This window comes from Colius striatus, chromosome 10 (genome assembly GCF_028858725.1).
Source record: "Colius striatus isolate bColStr4 chromosome 10, bColStr4.1.hap1, whole genome shotgun sequence".
Lineage (NCBI taxonomy): Eukaryota > Metazoa > Chordata > Aves > Coliiformes > Coliidae > Colius > Colius striatus.
This window is the reverse complement of record NC_084768.1, coordinates 32391855-32409667: the sequence shown is the minus strand read 5'-3', so window position 1 is coordinate 32409667 and position 17813 is coordinate 32391855. Positions and strand designations below refer to the sequence as shown.

The 17813-nt window shown below is 42.6% G+C and overlaps 1 protein-coding gene across 1 annotated transcript; it reads left to right on the top strand.

Moving 5' to 3' along the window:
• Positions 1-60: 60 nt before the first annotated feature.
• SLC30A7 (solute carrier family 30 member 7) lies at positions 61-14547 on the top strand. Its single transcript, XM_062003531.1, has 11 exons — positions 61-212; positions 347-448; positions 2830-2943; positions 4390-4477; positions 5761-5887; positions 6819-6968; positions 7906-7956; positions 9021-9156; positions 11886-11976; positions 12939-13088; positions 14066-14547. Exons 1-11 carry the CDS (start codon positions 133-135, stop codon positions 14111-14113), a joined length of 1137 nt encoding a protein of 378 aa, XP_061859515.1. The 5' UTR covers positions 61-132; the 3' UTR covers positions 14114-14547.
• Positions 14548-17813: the final 3266 nt, after the last annotated feature.

Sequence of the window (17813 nt, the reverse complement as noted above, 5' to 3'; positions counted from 1 at the left end):
CGCCGCCGCGCCGTGCTGGCGCGCAGGCCGGAAGCGTGAGGGGGCTGTGGGCCGGGCACGGGGCAGCGCGCCCGCCTCGCCCCGCCTGCCCTGCGCTGCCGGCCCGGCACGCCGCGGCGCCGCGCTCGGAAGATGCTGCCTCTCTCCATCAAGGACGATGAGTACAAGCCGCCCAAGCTCAACCTGCTCAGGAAGGTGTCGGGCTGGTTCAGGTGAGCGGCTCGGGCCGCGCCGGGCGCAGCGGGGGCCCCTCGGCGGGGCTGGGGAAGGCTGATGCCGGGGCCGCGGCTCCGGCCTTGCGCCGCTGTGCCGGCGGCGGGTGACCCGCGGTGTGCTCCGTGCGCAGGTCCATCCTGGCTGACAAGACCTCCCGCAACCTCTTCTTCTTCCTCTGCCTCAATCTCTCCTTCGCCTTCGTGGAGCTGCTCTACGGCATCTGGAGTAACAGGTACCGGGGCGAGCAGAGGCGGTCGGTGTGGCCGCCGGCGGGGCGGGAGCGGCCCAGCGCGCAGGAAGCGGCGCCTCCCGCCGCGGACACTGCCACGTCTCCTTCTCGCCGGGGCCGGGTCGGGGCGCGGGGGCAGCGGCCGTGGGGCTGGGCCTGGCCCGGCCCGGTGTCCGCAGGCGCCGGTGGGCACAGCGCTGCGAGCTGCCAGAGCACTTCGCCCCAGTAGGACACAGCTCCGCCAGCCCCACGGCCGGATCCCGGCTCGGGGACGCCACTCGGCGCGTTATGGAGGAGTTGGTGTCTGAAGCTGGCCGGCCGTGCTGCTCAGCTCTTTGCTGAGGAGGAAAAGCCTGGCCAGGGCGCGAGTTATGAGACTCAGGAGCTGTAAGCGATTCATCCCTGCAGCTCGTCACAGAGATCGTGTGTCAGTTGAGAGCTGGGTGGCAAAAACCGGGCACAGCGCCAAACGTCCTTGTCTCCTGAGTGAGAAACAGGAACTTACACATCCTGGTAGAGCTGCACGGAACTTCATGCAGCACATAAATTCACAAAGGTGCAAAAAACAGGAGAGGCTTGTCTGAACTGCTAGTGAAAGATCTATAGTAAAATATAAGCAGAAATGCAAAATAACATTGGCACCAGTATATGATGTACAGATAGAGAAGAGATGACAGCAGCAGTATCTCCATCAGGCATCATTCTTGAGAGAAAAGTTGGTTTATGATGGTATTTCAGTTTCTTATGTCAGTAGCTCAATTCAAAGTGGACTGTCATGGACATGTCATTTAAATCCAACAGTGTGTCTTTCCACTGAGAGTAGTCTTTATCAAAAGCTGTAGCCTGGACACAGGTTACTGAGACTCTCGATCAAGAGTCCTGAGTGAATGCGGATTGGGAACAGTTGCATCCTGGTATCTGTGATGTTTCTCTGAATCTCTCATCTATACTAATGAAGTCCTTAACCCTGAATGCAGTAATTGCTGCTGTAACACTAGTGAGAACACAGTGCTATCTTGGGCACGGGCAGTCTTGGCAATGTGCAGACCATCTTGGATGTGCTTGGTCTTGACTTTGATGTTGATTCACTTCGCAGTTGTGTGAGGATTATTGTGTCCATGGTCTGTTTGAGAATTTTTAGTAGCTCAGAAAATGGAAATATTTTTCTCAGTGGCTCAGGTACGAAGAACTTTGTGTTCATGTGAGTTTGTTCTGATAACTTTATTCTAAGCATGATAATTTTTTGTGACTAGAAATACAATCTGTACTAGAAACAGTCCCGTGTGTGAGAGAATCAAAATGAGAAACCGAAGTGACACTTGACAGAAGTCTGTCACTGAAGAATTTTACTTACTGGAATTGAGAAGACTTTTATGTATTTTTGTTCATTATTGAGATTTGCTGGTCTTTGGTTGGACCTCTTGTTTATATTTCAAGTCACTGACTAAAGGTGTCTTTAAGTTAAGACGTTCTCATCTGATGATGTGTTAGTTCTGAAATGAGGTGATTGAGAGGAGAACTGCATTGCTCAAGTAGTCTTTGTAACTGTGGAATGTTTGGCACAAGGACATAAAATTAAAAGTGGAAGACCTGAGGCCTAAAATCTTTTGTCATGAAGCCTGCATTTGTCAAAATACTCTGAAGCCTTATTTTAATTGAGTCATTGATTTTGTTTTTTTTAACCACAGACATTAAAGACTTTTTGACCAGTTTTCCCTGTGTGTGAAAACTCTTCCAACACATCAAGTTTGAAAGTGGATTTGAAAATATTGCTTTTGTGAATGCTTAGTTGCCACCACTGTGGTGGCATCAGTAGTCTTCAGCAAAACAGTTTCAGTGTTATTGTCCTACTTAACCTGTCTTTCCACTGCATATAGACAATACTGAAAAGCAGTACCTTTAAACCCAGTTGTCTTCTTTAGATGTGAAATACCCCTCGTACTAACTTACGTGTGGTCAGTATTGAAGTGCAGTTTGTGTGTATACACTTCTCTAGTCAAATTTGCTCACGTGGTCAAACTGGAAATTGAAGTACGAGAACAATTACCTGCCACTAGAATTATGTTGGCAAGAGAAGTGGCTGTGGGTGTATCTGCTCCAAGGCCTTTGCTCTGTGGCAATGGAAACCATCCTCTACTACCAGCAAAGGGGTATGGTAGGAGGATTTTTTTTTGCCAAGCACTCTTCCAAAGCGCCTTCCCTAAGCTGACAAAAGCAGTTATGTCATTGTATTGGTGGTCTATTGTGGATTTCTCTGTGCTGGCCAAGCCATGCCTGCAGCTTAGGCACACAGTGCATTCTGCTGACGTGTAGACAGTCAAGTGCTGTTTTGTTCAGCGTGTGGCATATGGAACATAACATCTTTCTTTTCTGTTCTTTTCCAGTTTAGGTCTAATATCAGATTCTTTTCATATGTTTTTTGACTGTACCGCTCTACTGGCTGGGTTAGCAGCTTCAGTCATTTCAAAATGGAGGTCAAATGATGCTTTTTCTTATGGGTAAGAAACTTCAGACCATTACCTTGATGTATTTTAGCAAATGTCAAATAATAATTTTTCACTGCATGAACAAAACCTCTTCTTGTGGATCATGGAAAAGGTGTTTTGAAAGTATGGGTTTTTTGAAGTGAGTTATGTAGACCTTTAAGTTGAGAATCCCCTAGAAACGGTAAAAATATGAAGGCATTGCTTTTGGGGAGCAGGTTTATCACTTTGAAGATCTCTGTGATCACAGCAGTGGAAACAAGTTACACGGCAGAAAGTTGTCCTGCATTATCTTGTGTTAATGGTACCACTGAAGTAAGAGCAGCTGCATCCTGGGCTTGTCCTCACAGTGCAATGAGGTACGTTACAGGGAACCTCAGGCTGCTGATGCCCCATGCTGCCTCTGAACAGAAGGTTACAACTGAAAAGAGCTGAGGCTCAGTGATGCAGCACCTGAGACTATAAGCCATGCTTCTCAGAACCAGCAGGATTCAACAGTGTGGCTACCATTAACACAGATCCTGGAGGCTGAGGTATGTCGTGCTGTACCGCTCTTTGTGGATATAGCTGCTTCAGCTGGTTCTGCTTCCAGGGCACTTGGTTCCACTGCACATATCAATTGTGCCCTACAAAACAATACTACTGCTACTATATTATTAACTGGTGATACTGATTAATTAACAGCAAATGAGCTCTAACGCAGATTGCTGCATTCCCCATAGTGTTACTGGCCTGAATGTCAGCATTTACCTTCAGCTGTCTTGGCTAAGTATGGATCATGTAGTTTGAAACTTGAAGCAGTCTTTAATTAAGGTGGAAACTCCAGTGTGCCTAGAGATCAATTTAGGAAGAATTGATTGTGCCATAAACTAATTGCAATGAAAACAGTTTCTGTATTAATTACTGCTCTGCATTTTAACAGCTGATGTTCCATTTGTTAGAGAACAGCCACCAGTTATGAAGTGTGTTTGCTACGTTAGGATTACATTATTCTAACCTGGCTAGATTTTCTGTTGAAAAAATTAGTACCTGAAATAATAAATTTCTACTTAAAACTTTTACTAAAGATCCCTCTACTAGAGAGGGAGCAAATTCATGTGTGGCTGTTTGATATTAAACTTTACACCAGCAGGCTTTGATTATATCTTGCATGCTTATTTTACTTTGTGGCTTACAAGTATACCTTTATACCATAACTTCTGGTGGAGATGGTCTTAAATGGGAAGATTCTGGCACACTCAAAGTTTTCTTTAATGTGGATGTGGCAATTTCTGTCAAAGTACAACACAGTGAGTTTCACACACTTATCTGTAGTTTATATACTACATCTTCTATTTAGCAAATCCCTGTGTCATACAACTGTTGGAGACTGCAATACAGTCTTCTCAAAGTTCCACTTGTAATTGTCATCAGGTAAGTGGAGGTTGGTGATAGGTGCTGTTGCATTTTTGCTTCTGGCAGGTATGTTCGAGCAGAGGTACTCGCTGGTTTTGTGAACGGTTTGTTCCTCATCTTTACAGCATTCTTCATTTTCTCCGAAGGTGTTGAGGTATGTTGTGAAGTCAGTTGCACTATCAGTTGTCACATTGGTATTTGTAAAGCATCCTTAATGGGGATAAAGTTATTGACATGTATCAAAATTGAATGAATTGAACAAATAGACATTTATTATGCTCATAATTGGTTGAAAACAGGTGATTTGAGCAGAGAACAGCACCATCCACAGCCACTGGCTTGTGACACAGAAACCCAGCTTTTTCAGTGGATCTGTGCTACCTTCTTAAATAATGTATTTTGTTTATGGGTAAAGGTGCTGTGAGAGTCACTCTGTCATTTCTTCAGCCAGTCGAGTATGTCATAAGAAGACCTTTACTTGTCATTACTAAAGGACAAATGAGGCCAAGAAAGAAAGGCCAGAACGAGTTATTCAGAGGAAAGGTTAGTTGTGTCATACTCTGTGAAGAAGCTGGACTAACTCACTTGTTAAAGGCAGAGCATTTCCTTCCAAACCTTGAAATGTGATATAAATGGCAAGTGGTAATAGGTTTAACAAGGGCACTTCTCTTGTAGTTTGCTTACAAGATGGTTCAGGTGGTAATTTGAGGATCAAAATGTGTACATCAAGGGTGTCTATGCTGAAGTGAGGTAGGGTTTAGAGGATGAAATTGGTAACTGACTGAGATCAGCTTGCAGTAATGCTTTTGCTTTTCAGTGGGACATGCACTGTGGATTTTTTTAGAGATTTAATTGAGAATACATTCTGATGTTTTTTTTTTTTTTAATTAGCAGAGAAAATGTGAATAAAAAGAAATTTTCCAAGTCTAGATTTTGGAAGTTTGAAAATATGCCACAAGTTGTTCTCAGTCTTTGTTTCCTTCCCCTCACCCTCTCATCCTTCTAAGGAGAAAAGTGTCGTTCTAGAGTCCAGGAAATTGTTTGGATGACTTGGGCAGTCCATGAAATACAACAAACATGGATGATTTTGTATGATGTGGAGCCACATTACGTTGAGTGTAATGAAATCTTGTGATAAGTGTTAGCAAGGCTGTAGTTAATTAGCTAGAATATTCTACTGTACTTCCACAGCTTTAACGATAAAACTTCAGCTTCAGACAAGAAGAGTGAGACTGTGTACCAGACTAGTTGAGACAGTAAGAATTAGTCTGTGTCTTTATCTATGCCTGTGTATGTGAGAGTGTTCCCGTGTCTAGGCAGATTTTTTTTTTCAGTGCCTTTTAGTAATGTGGAGAGATTGTAAAACTCTCTATTTGCTTCTCAATTTGTTGTTTTGGGGTGCTTTTTGTGTGTTTTCGTTTTGTTTTGTTTTTGTAGAGAGCACTTGAGCCTCCTGACGTGCATCATGAGAGGCTTCTTCCTGTTTCTATACTAGGATTCATTGTAAACCTCATAGGAATATTTGTGTTTCAGCACGGAGGCCACGGGCATTCGCACGGCTCTGGTAGGACCTTTGTAGTTTTCAGTATTGTTTCCCTTCGTAACACCCTGTGTTCCAAGGTCTCATAATCCTCCGATGAACACCCCAGCATTCAGTTTTAAGGTCTTTTTGGTGGCACTCCTAGCCAAATGTAGATGTGACTTGTTGCAGTATTGACTTTTATGTTTTATTAGTAGCCCAAGTATGTCACTACTGTACTTCTCATGTTAATGTTTCTAGGAAGACTTAGAACTCCATAATCTACTCTCTGGAACATTCACTCTTCTTCACTTTATTGAAAGAGATTTGCAGTGTGTCTTGTGGACCACATTAAGCTGGAATTGAGGTCTAAATTGAAAAACTTACAAGACGGTGTCTGAACCATTAAGTGTGGGATGGTTCAGCTTCAGGTGCTTCTCAACGTGGTGTCTTTTGAATTGGAATGCAGAATTTATTTGCCTAAATATATGTGGTAAACATTTTGTTGGGGTTTTTTTTCTGCAAAGCTAGTTGGTATCTCTTTCAGCTTAACATATCAACTGGTGTAGACTGGTGAAAGAAAATAGCCTTTGTTTTTTAAGCAGCAGTTGAAGCTACTGAATTTTTAATGTGTTAACAATAACCAATTTCTAATTTCTTACAAGAGCTGCTTTTAATATACTTGTGTCTAATTATCATAGAATCATAGAATGGTAGGAGTTGGAAGCGTAGCACAACTTGTCCCAGAAGTGGGAATGTATGAAAGCACTTGACTTGTCAAATCAGGTATATTTTATACAGCTGCACAGCATACGTTTAGATGACAATCAGTATGCATTAATTTCCTTAACTTAGTTAAAACTGATCCTTGAGATGACCTAGAAGATGAGTAGGTTTCAAGTAGCTTAGAAATAAACGAAAGCATACTTTTATTCAACACTTAAATTTATGCTCTGTCCGTGGTGTTTGTTTCCAGGGCATGGACACAGCCATTCTCCATTTAATGGTGGGCTCAGCCACAGTCACGGAGGTCATGGCCACAGCCATGAGCATAAGCATGGTCATGGACACACTCACGACCACGGCCATGGCCACGGACACTCTCACGGCCAGAATTATTGTCATGGTAAGTACTCAGTTCGTGTCAAAGACTATCTTGACTCAATGTGATTTTGCTATTAATGATTTACTGAAAAAAGGGGAAAAGAGAGATTGCTGGCAGCTTATTGCAAGCATACATGGAGGTAGTTTCACTGAACATGGGGTATGCTGTGCCACTGCAATGTTTTGTGGCTTGTTTTGGTAACTGCTGTTCACTTTTAGTAAATCCATTGTTAGTTTTTAAAGGTTTTACTTTACCTCCATATTTTGAATGTTCACTGTAATGTTCTGTGTTGGCAAAAGATAAAACAAGATGTATGCTATAGCAATGTAATAACATTGGTTATCAAGTACCCTGTTTCATTTATCAATAGACAAAGTTAAGCTGCTTTTTTCCTAGTGTTCTCCATTGAATAATGTCACAGGTTAAGATCTTAGGAAAGATGAACAAGCAATTTACTTTGGGTACTTAGGGATTGATACGTCACCTTTGGTTTGTGACCTCAAATGTAAGATTTTCCCTGTCTCGTGTAGCTGGAATCTGCTTTAAAGCTGGTGGTGAAAAAGGTACTTGGTATCTTAGCTATGTGTTTGTATAAAGGCAAACAATCTGTGAAGAGCCATCCACGTAAAATGTGACCAGTAGCCTTGACTGTGTGGTTACCGCCTATTTGAAGCAAGGCAGTACTGAAGGGTTGTCAGTCCTGCCTACCTAAGCCATACACTGTAATCTGATGTGACTGAAGGTGTGCACTTGTGTAGAATTCTTGTGAAGATGTATTTTCTTTTCTAAAAAATCTAAGGCTTTAAACTTAATTGCTGCATCAAAAGTCAGTGGAGTAAAAGCTAGTCATGGTGAGTAGCCTGCCTGTTCAAGGGCTTTCAGAAAGGAAGGCCATAACAGAACATACCACTAGAGAGAGCCTTTGTGTAAATGAACATGCCAATAATTGTCTTCACAGATGATCATTCTCTGGAAGGGATGACTGGATCCAGCAAACAGATTTTACAAGGTATGACGAGAGAAAGTATCGTTTGTTAGCTTTGTCATAGTCTGCCCTGCCTGTGACTGTTTCATACGTCTGTTTGAGAGAAAACCTCTGGGTAAATGCTACATTTTTCTGAGGAGCTCTTTTAAGAAGTCCCTTTCCACCTATGAGCAGAGCAGTGCCAAACCCTGTGCGTGGCTAGGGCTTGAGTTCTTCACTGAAGTCTACATGTCCTGCAGCGTCAACGCCTGTTGAGAGAGAGATCCAAAAACTGCTGTTCAGCTGCTGTTACTGATACTGAAATAGTAAAAAATCTAGGAAAGAGTGATTAAAAGCAGAAATCTAAGTAGCCTAATTGCAACTTATGCTTTCAAAAGTGGCTGCTTGTTGTTTCCTGCAGTAGGGCAAGAGTCTGGAGAATTGAATTAAAACAAGGTATTTCTCAACGACCGTTCCCGTTATTGCCAGCAGAGAGCTCCCGAGGCTCAATTTTAGCTCTTTGTAAAGCTCTAGTTTCTTTGTCTTTTGATGCAGTGTGTTAGTCTCCAGGTTAAGAGTGAAGCTGTTCATGTCTGCAGCATTGTTTCATTCTCAGAATCACTTGTCTTAGATTTATTTGCCAAATAACTTTCTACAGGATGTTGTCAATGAAACATTAGCATCTTTCAAAGCTCTACAGAGCTGTTTCTGTTAACAGTCTTTCCATATTACACAGCACCTATCATTGTCTGTAGACATCAGGGAACACGAGTTTCCTTATTCTAATATGGGTGGGTATTGAATGAAATAGAATTAGCTGCATCTGTTAATCACTAAGTTATGAGCCATGCCACGCTGGGCAGGTTGTGAGCTATGCCATGCCTGCCAAGTGCAGAAAACCATGTATGTTCTTCAAATGCTCAGTGTTCTACAAACTTGTTAAAACCCTGCTGTTGTTTTCTGTGTGTTTGGCTAAAAATTCACCACAAACGTAACAACCGTGGATCACATTAATTAGTTCTTGCAACTCTTCTCTGTAAACTGTCTTTGAAACAGCCTGTGAGCTTTAGGCATCCCAAGATGTGATGGTACCACTTTGTCTCTTCCAGGTGTATTTCTACACATTGTTGCAGACACGCTGGGAAGTATTGGTGTCATCATATCTGCTATATTGATGCAGAACTATGGTCTAATGATAGCAGATCCTATTTGTTCAATGCTGATAGCACTGCTGATAGGTGTAAGGTAAGAGTTGCTATCCCTGATGTTTGGTAATACTTTGGATGCTAATTACAGCACAATTTACAGCTCCAAGGAAAAGATTTGTCTGTTATGCCAATGACTTACAACATTTTCTTTGCTTCCCAGAGTGAGGCCTTACCTCTGGTAAAGCTGTTCTTGTGTGCTCTTACATGAGTTATCTTCCTTTTCTACAGCTACAGCTTTTCCTCTTGAGTCTGCATATTTTACCCCTGTTTGCATAATACTACAAAAATGTCTTTCAGGTTCAAACTGTAGAAAGCTTCCTGTCTGTGTTTAGTACATGCTTATATAAACTGATGTACTCCAGTAAATGGAGCAGAATGGCTTCAGGGAGCAGAGCTGAGCCCGCTGGCACAGGATGTACCCTTGTCCTTGACAAATCAGGGCTGGGAACTTGCTAAATTTTTTTCTCTGGCAAGAACTGCTGTTTCCATTTGCATCCTGAGACATCCTTATTACTTTTTCAAGATCCAGTGGAAATGCTTCCAGTCATTCTGGACTTTCCTGGTTGTTGCTCACAGAGATCACTGGAAATGTGAAGCCATTTAGATTAGACTGGCCAAGCAAAGGTTTCTTTCAGCGATGCTGTTACTGAGGCTTTTCTGGCAGCAGCTTCAATGGTGGCTTAGGGCAGAGTGCCACAATGCCAGTTAGAAGCTCATAACTGAACACCTTTGTCTCTTCAGCACCGGTGAATGGCAGCTGATTAACTGCAGTGGCTTATGCGTGTACTCTGTATGTTGTTTAGGAACTGATTAACGTGCCCAACCTGCTAGTGCTACGTTTCCATTGGCTGTGTCTCCAAGTCTTCTACTTGCTAGTTCATTTTCCTGCCATCAGAAAGTGTGCATCAGCTTTATCAAACAATGTAAATGAGCTGTGTAAATCAGACATTTTTGGTTAGGTTTCTTTTGTGGATCTTTTTCCCTCTTAGTGGTGTGTTCCAATATAAAGGCAAGCTGCAACATCCTTCGTTCCTCTAGTCCCTTCCCTGGGAAAAATGATGCAGCCTCTACGTGTATGTGTTTTGAAGGCTTTGGATGCATATATTAGAGGGACCTTGTTAAATTTATGGGGATGGAGTCAGTCAAAGATCTTGCATTCAGTTTGCATCCAGAACTTGTGTATTAGTCTTTCAAGGCTTTTATTAAGAAGCAAACCTGCATTTTAAGTAGTGAGTTAAACTGAAATCAATTCAGCAATGGAGTATTTTGGCAGCTCCAGCTGCCTTTGATGTAATGCTTGTGACATGGACATTATTTAGTGAGATGGGTCCATTGATAAAAGAACCTTTTTCCCTAAACTTCTATAATCCACTGTCTGTAGAATGTGACACTCCAATTAAGCTTCCTTTAGACAGATTGACAGTTATTTCACTGCTAAATGTTTCATTGTCTTGGTGGCAGGTCCAGTTGAGACAACTCCTGCCTGCTGCTAATTGCTTCTTCCCATTTCTGAACTGATTGGTACCAGTGCAACTGTGTGAGGCCATGTGGTGCATTGCATCAGGCAGTGAATTTGGCTGGAGCAACCAGTGTGCCTGACAGGAGACTTGGGTTTAGGCTGGTGGCTTTTCTAGGGGTTCGTTAGATGAGTCACGTGCCCTGGAACTCCCTCCAACCTCTGGCTAAGGATTAGCCAAGGGGCGAGCTGAGCACTCAGCCAGCCAGCACTGCTTCCATGCACAAACAGAGCCACCTCTTTGAAAGAGAGGTACATACTCCAGCTGTGATGCCAGTACTAAACACTGAAACTCAGCTCACACTTTCTGAAATACCACTTTTTGTCTAGAGTGTTAGGTGGCTTGTATGCTCTTGAGATTAGATTGCTATTGAAGTTTTGGTTTTGGACTTATAGATATTTGTCATCCTCTTGAAAAGTTTAGGGAGGTCTGCTGAGCCAGGCATGATGCACTGCTCCTAAACAAAAGGCCACTATACTGAGTAATTGATACATTTAGTATAAACTTTAGTGGTAGCTTCAGGGTGTGGGCTCACTGGTATCCTGGTTTCCTTAAAAAAAAAGAGGGGGAGAGTAGCAATAATAAAAAAGGGTATTAAGGGTCATCTTGCTTTGCTGATTGAACAGTACCATTTGGCCAGGAGGGAACCTCTAATTGCTTCCAAATGTTTAATCCTTAAGCTTGGATGCGAGTCTAGGCTGAGTTCACTCCAAGAATGTGCTAAGTTGTCTGTTTCTGACAAAATAACTTTGTTGTAGCTGGACTGGTCCATACTCATTTTGTTTTATGATCTCCCCATTATTATCTTAGTTCATAAGGAAAGTATGCCTTAAGCCAAACACAAAAGCAAAAACCATTTCAGTTGCATATTTTTGTGTCTGGTTGTGAGTGACTGGCCGTTGAGGTAGGGTTTGGCCTGCACTTAACAGCTACTTTGTCATGTAACTTTTAAGACTCTTTAAGGTATTTCATCTCAAGTCAGATGATTAAACTATTAACCTTTTGTAACTGTCCACCTATTGTCTCTGGAAAATCTGGGGGAGAAGTAACCTTGCCTTTAGTGAAACAGAGGAGCAACCGTGTCAGTCCTTTTATTTTCTGTACCAGCGTTCTCAGCCTCTGGTGAAGCAACCAAGGAAAAAGGTATTCAGGAGCACTACAGAATATGATGTTACTCTTTGGTGTGCATCTTTGGAAAATGGAATAGTAAATTAAAAATGTTGAAGTGAACTTCCTTTTTCCTTTCCAGCATTGTTCCACTTTTAAAAGAATCCATTGGAATTCTGATGCAGCGAACTCCTCCTTCCCTGGAAAATGCCCTGCCCCAGTGCTATCAGAGGGTGAGCTCTTAGGCCCATTTTGCTTCAGGCCAAGCTGCTGAGTGAGCTGCAGCTGTGTGTAGGAGGATATTTTGTGGTGTTTTTCCAATGACGCCTGTGAAATCTTCCTTACATTGTACAAGTGGAGGTATCAGTTTGATTCATATCTTTCTGAAGCCCTCAGTGGTGTGTAGCTTCAGCTCAGTGTTTTCATATGTGCTGTATTGGTTTAGAAAAACACATCCTGAAGGGGTTTTTTTAATGAACTTTGTGCTGGTGCAGAATGTGTAATGTCCTTCTGTTCAGTTATTTTCTCCTTCAACACCTAGCTCTTTAGTAGAGTAACATTGGAAGTGTATTTCTAAGAATGAGTAGATTACTCTGGGTTTGGCCTCTGGTACTCCTCTGTAACTTATCTATTTCTGTGTCCTGACCTGAGCACTGAAGCACCTTTGCAAAGTCAATACAAAGCACTTGCAGGAGTGGCCTCTTTCCTCAGGAGGTTACAGGGTTGGAATTGTCACGTGGAGTGTTTGCTAAAATTGGACAAATGAGAGAGAAGGGTTTTCACAGGACACAACTAAGCCCTCACAAAATATTTACAGATATATATAGAAATATATTGTAATATATAGAATCTATCTATTAGAGTCTCTCACAAATTACATTATGGGAAAATACTTGCATTTGCAAAACTTGCTGTTTTAGTTGAATGCCCTCTCAAGGTTAGTAACTGACTTTTCTCTCTTGCACTGTGGCCACTGTTGTCAGAAATGGTGTCAGTGAAATGTTTATAGAATGTAAATGCAGCAAGACACCAGGTCGTGACAGGCACATACAACCTGTGTGTTCTCACCTTCCTTAGCATGAAGTGGAATGTCCCCAGTTCACAGTGAGCTGGAAGCAGGAGAATGGCTTTTATAGTAGTTTTTTTTGTAAACCAACCACTTTGTGAACTGTTGGACATTTGTGTGTGTTTTTAGGTGCAGCAGTTGCAAGGAGTTTACAGTTTACACGATCCACATTTCTGGACCCTCTGTACTGATGTTTACATAGGGACTTTGAAATTATTAGTAGCTCCTGATGCTGATGGAAGGTGGATTCTAAGCCAGACTCACAATATCTTTACTCAGGTATGTGTCATCAGTGGAAGTCACGTCTCCAAGTGTAGTTTGCCTGTCATGTGAGGTGACACTGTAATTCTTACCAAGAAAAATAGCTTCTGGCTTTGGTATGGGTGTGTTTTGGAAAGCTTTCCTGCTCCACATGTACAGAACAATTGCATAATACTCAGTTGTGTTCATGGAATTACAATACCTCTCTGCCTTAGTTTTTGATGCCACTTAGTGGAAATAACAGCTTTATTTGTCTGAGGTGTATCAAACTCAGCTGAAACCCTATATTGACCTATGAGGAACCAAGAAAATAGGTGAGGTTTCCCTCAAGACAGGGCTTCTGACCACAGACTTTGACCTAAAGTTTTTCACTCTGCTGGTGCTGTATTTGTCAGTCATTTCTATCCTTCTAAGAGTGTATTTGTCAGTCATTTCTACCCCCCTGAGAACCTGTGGTCTTTGCACATTTTGTCATCTTTGAGTAACATCCCTGCTACCCTGATCCCTGGTTAAAATGTAACCACCTGTTGTCCGGAGCATACCACCAGTGTGTTCCCAGTTATTTCCCCACAGATGAGATTATTTTACGCAGTGACACGTTTGATAGCACTTGGAGCTGATAGTTACAAGCAATAGAACAAGAAGAAATGGCCTCAAGTTGCACCAGGGGAGGTTCAGGCTGGATCTGAGGAGGAATTTCTTTGGTGCAAGGGTTTTCAGGCATTGGAAGGGGCTGCCCAGGGAGCTGCTGGAGTCACCATCCCTGGAGGGATTTCAGAGCTGGGTGGATGTTGCACTGAGGGCAATGGGCTGGTGGTTGATAGGGCTGGGACAAAGGCTGCACTGCATGGGCTTAAAGGCCTCTCCCAGCTGAAACCATTCTGTGATTCTATAAAATAAGATACTGAGGTTGTTTGCTATGTAGCAGTCCAGGGGAGTTAAATTGCTTTGGCTTTACAGGTTTGGGTGTTTTTAACTCCTTCTCTTTTCCACAGGCGGGAGTAAGACAGCTTTACATACAGATTGATGTCGCAGCAATGTAGTGACTTACTGACATTGTGCTGTTGGACCAAAGTTTTCTGTACTGTAATGGTATAGCAACATTCTTCTTAAGACAGAGCCTGCCTCCACCACTGTTCTGGAATTGACTGAATATACTTCTGCCCTTGGGCTACGGATGGAGTTCACTTCTAAGGAGTAAATACTGAATGAATGTTACGACTTTGGGTCTTGTCTTTTGGTGGCCCCTAAACTTGTGAGTTTTGGAGGGTTTTTTTACTTACTAAGGTTGTGGTACTGGAAACCCTGTCATGTCTTCAGTAAAGCTGCTGAAACCACTGCTCGCTCCCATAAAACCAGTGTTATCGACAATTGGAACCTTGTTTTGTAGTTAATGTCACGGTGGCTGACATGCTTCGAGATAACTGTATGTTTGTACAATTGTTTGTACTTTGCAAACTTAACGAACCAAACCATATTGGGTTTTCAAAGTGCCTTTTATATCAGGAGGGGTGTTTGCCAGCAAAAATATGGAGCATCAAAGGGGTTTGTTACTTTTACATGTATCTTACACGCACTCTGATTATTTACTAGTGACGTGGGGGGTGGGGGTTGTGTACTTCTGTAACTGTAGATGTTAGACTTCCCTTGTACTTGCATCTTACCCTACAGACAGAAAAATCCCAAATGTGAAAGGCAAAGGTGTTGTGAAGAGACTTGCTTCCAAAACAAGCTGGATATTTTGTTGCACATGTCCTGTGGAAGTTGAGTCAAAATGTGGATTTAACTCCAGTTCTTGGTCTCTTCACGCTGTTGAGAGTAGTGAGACGTTACATGATGCTACCCATGTTCATAGTCACTGGAACAACAGGCAGCTGAGGGAAGATGCTGGTGATGGAAGCAGAGCTTGGAATTTCCTATCTTCCAAATTGTGTGGCGGGAAGAATGAAATCCTCAAATTGTCTGGGAAAGCTCAAATCTTGATTTTTTTAGCAGGTTGTAAGATTTTTTATTAAAGTGATTGGTGAAATGACCTTTGCTTCTTCAAACCCTGAAAAGACTAGTTCCTGGTGATTCTACCTGAAGCTCAAAGAAGGACCATGGTTCACGCTGTTGAAGATTGTCCTTTTCCCAGGTTGACAAGTCTGATATATTTTTTACTGTATCCTTGTGTGTTTTCATGGGGGGGGGGAAATTCTCATTGCAGTAAGTTGTTTTTCTAGAAGCATTAGTCTGTCATCTTTGTGTAGCACTTACAATCAGTTTATGCTTTCAGATCTGAGCATTGTTGTCAAAGACAATCTGCTATACCTGGTGTTACAGGTGAGAATTCCACCGTGGTGCAGTAGTTAACTCAGTAGTGGAAGATTTTTGTGAGAGGACATTTCACAAACAGAACACTGTGGAGTGAAAAAGACAAGACAGGCATTTCTCTGGTTAAATCATAGCTGCTGCTGCTGACTGGTATGGATTTTAAGTATTCTCCTGGTACCTGATATGTGGTAATGCTGAAATCATGCAATTGAAAGTGCAGCTTCTCTTATCCTGAGAATGGAAGCTCCATTAGTTTGTGCTTTGCTAATTACCTAACACTTGGCTGCTTTTAACACTTTTTTTGGTGATCATTTAAACAAAGATTTGTATGAATGGCTGCCATCCAGAGGTGGGTGATTGTCTGCTGATCATCTGCTTCCTGGTGTCCAGTATTGCATTTTGAACCAAGTTTTCAAAGGATGATTTTTCTCATGTTTTTATGTAGCCGAAGCTTACTGGAGGGTTACTGGTCTGTCTTTGTGGGGCTCTTTCTGTGACTGAAAGCAGTTCACTTACAACCATACTTTCCCAAAGGCCAAGCCTGCAAACTGCATGACTTGTCAGGACCTACAGCAAAATGAGAAGATAAAACAAGTGCTAGAGAGTGTATTAAAATGCCCCAAAGCTTTGTCATGGTAAATAACTACTCATAGAGTACACAGAGTGTGGACTGGTCCCTGGTAAGCTAATCATCTTAGTCCGTCCATCTGGAGAGATGTGTTCCTTCCATCAGCCCTGACAGTGAGCCAGAGCCCATGTCAGCTTTGCTGAACTAAGGCAGAAAGTGCCAGTCCAAAGAAATGACTTTGCTTTTTATGTAATACTGCTCACTAAAAGGAAAGGTTAACTGCATCATTAGTAAGAGCTGCTGACACTATTTTAACGTGAAGATTGAACCTGCTGCTACTAATAAAATGGACCTTAGTGACCCTGAACATGCTTGGGGGTGGGGTATTTTTCTGAAGAGGCAAAGCTGGGTTTAAAGGTGAGGGAAAGGAAGAAAACATCTTCTGAACTGCTTTAAGTGAACCTATTTTGGGAATGTAAACAAGGTACAAGAGGAGAGAAGCTGCTGTGGAACTGGTTTCTCACCCTTTGCAGCCCATCGCCCACGTTCACGGCGTTGCTCTCGCAGCGCAGATCTCAGCTGCAGAAACCTTTGTGCTTCTACAAAATGCAGATCCTAATCAATGCCCATGGAATACCAAGATCTTTAAATACCAGTTCAGAGCAACAGCTTTAGTTCCTTAAGCCCTGTCCAGTTTTCCCCAGCAGCCATCAGCCTGCCACTTGCTCTGATTCGTACCCCCTCGTCCTTTGAAGCGTGTCTGGGAATGAGTACAGAGGGATTTGTTTTTTGTTTTCTCATAATCTGTTTCTCTGATCCCTAATACTCTGTGGTTAATTCTCCTTTACACTCCCATGAAAATCCCCATCTGCAGCTTGTGGGGATTCCCTCTGGGATTTCCCCCCCGCTCAGGCTTTGTGGCCGTGCCCGTCCTCGGTGGGCCAGAGTCTGCTGTGATGGGAGAAGGTGCCCGTTCGGCTGTAGCCTGTGGGAAGGGCACACGTCTGGCTGCCTGCAAGCACTGGTTAATCTACTTGTCTGTCCCAGTGAGCCACAAAAGGTTTCTGCCTGTGTGGTAATTCGGCGGAAATAATGTGTAAAAGGAGTTGTGTATTTCACTTCCCATGTGCATTGAGGTCTTTCGTGTCTGTGCTGGGATCTTGTACAAGACTTAAATGAATTGCTTTACAGCACCTTGGCCAAAGTGTGAAATGTTGTGAATGAAGAAATTGCCAGAACCATTCCGGGTAGCACACAGCATATTGCCTGCATTCAGCATCTTGCTTGCCTTTACCTTTGAATTACAGGAATTACCCTTTGCAGAGAGCTGCAGTTGAAGAGTACAGTCTGTCCAACATACTTGTAGAGAAATCTTAATGACAACACAAGGCAGCTCGCTCAAATTCGGAAGGCTCTGTATGATTTCGTTCTGGAGTGCTGATGTTAGTAGCTCAGCCATGACTTGTCCCAAGTGCAATATTAGAGATTTTTAATGTAATTTTTTTCTACTTGAATACAGACTACACAAAATGTTAAATATCCTCTCTTGCTCAAAAGATATGGGATCAAACTGCTTTCCAATAAATCTTCAGTTTAAAAAAACATATGCTTTGTTGTCATGCATAGTGCAAAGACTGGCTGCAGCAGCAACAACTGTCATCATCTGTTAGCTGATCTTGCAGAGAATCCTTGCAGGCTGTTTCTTCACAACTGCCTTTGCTGCAGCTTGAGTCCAGTACTTCATAAATGCATTAACCAATGAAGAAATCATTCTGTTTTAAGTTGCAGCCTTCTGAAATAAATTCTGTGCAGCTTCTCCAGCTGTCCAAAAGGTGAGTTCTTTGTTTTCCTTGGTGTAGACA

Bases quoted from the DNA above. Each gene is read 5' to 3' on its own strand.
- SLC30A7 (XM_062003531.1), top strand. From the start codon at position 133: ATGCTGCCTCTCTCCATCAAGGACGATGAGTACAAGCCGCCCAAGCTC. The intron at 6,969-7,905 runs GTAAGTACTCAG...TTGTCTTCACAG, and splicing joins CGGCCAGAATTATTGTCATG to ATGATCATTCTCTGGAAGGG. The intron at 11,977-12,938 runs GTGAGCTCTTAG...GTGTGTTTTTAG, and splicing joins TGCCCCAGTGCTATCAGAGG to GTGCAGCAGTTGCAAGGAGT.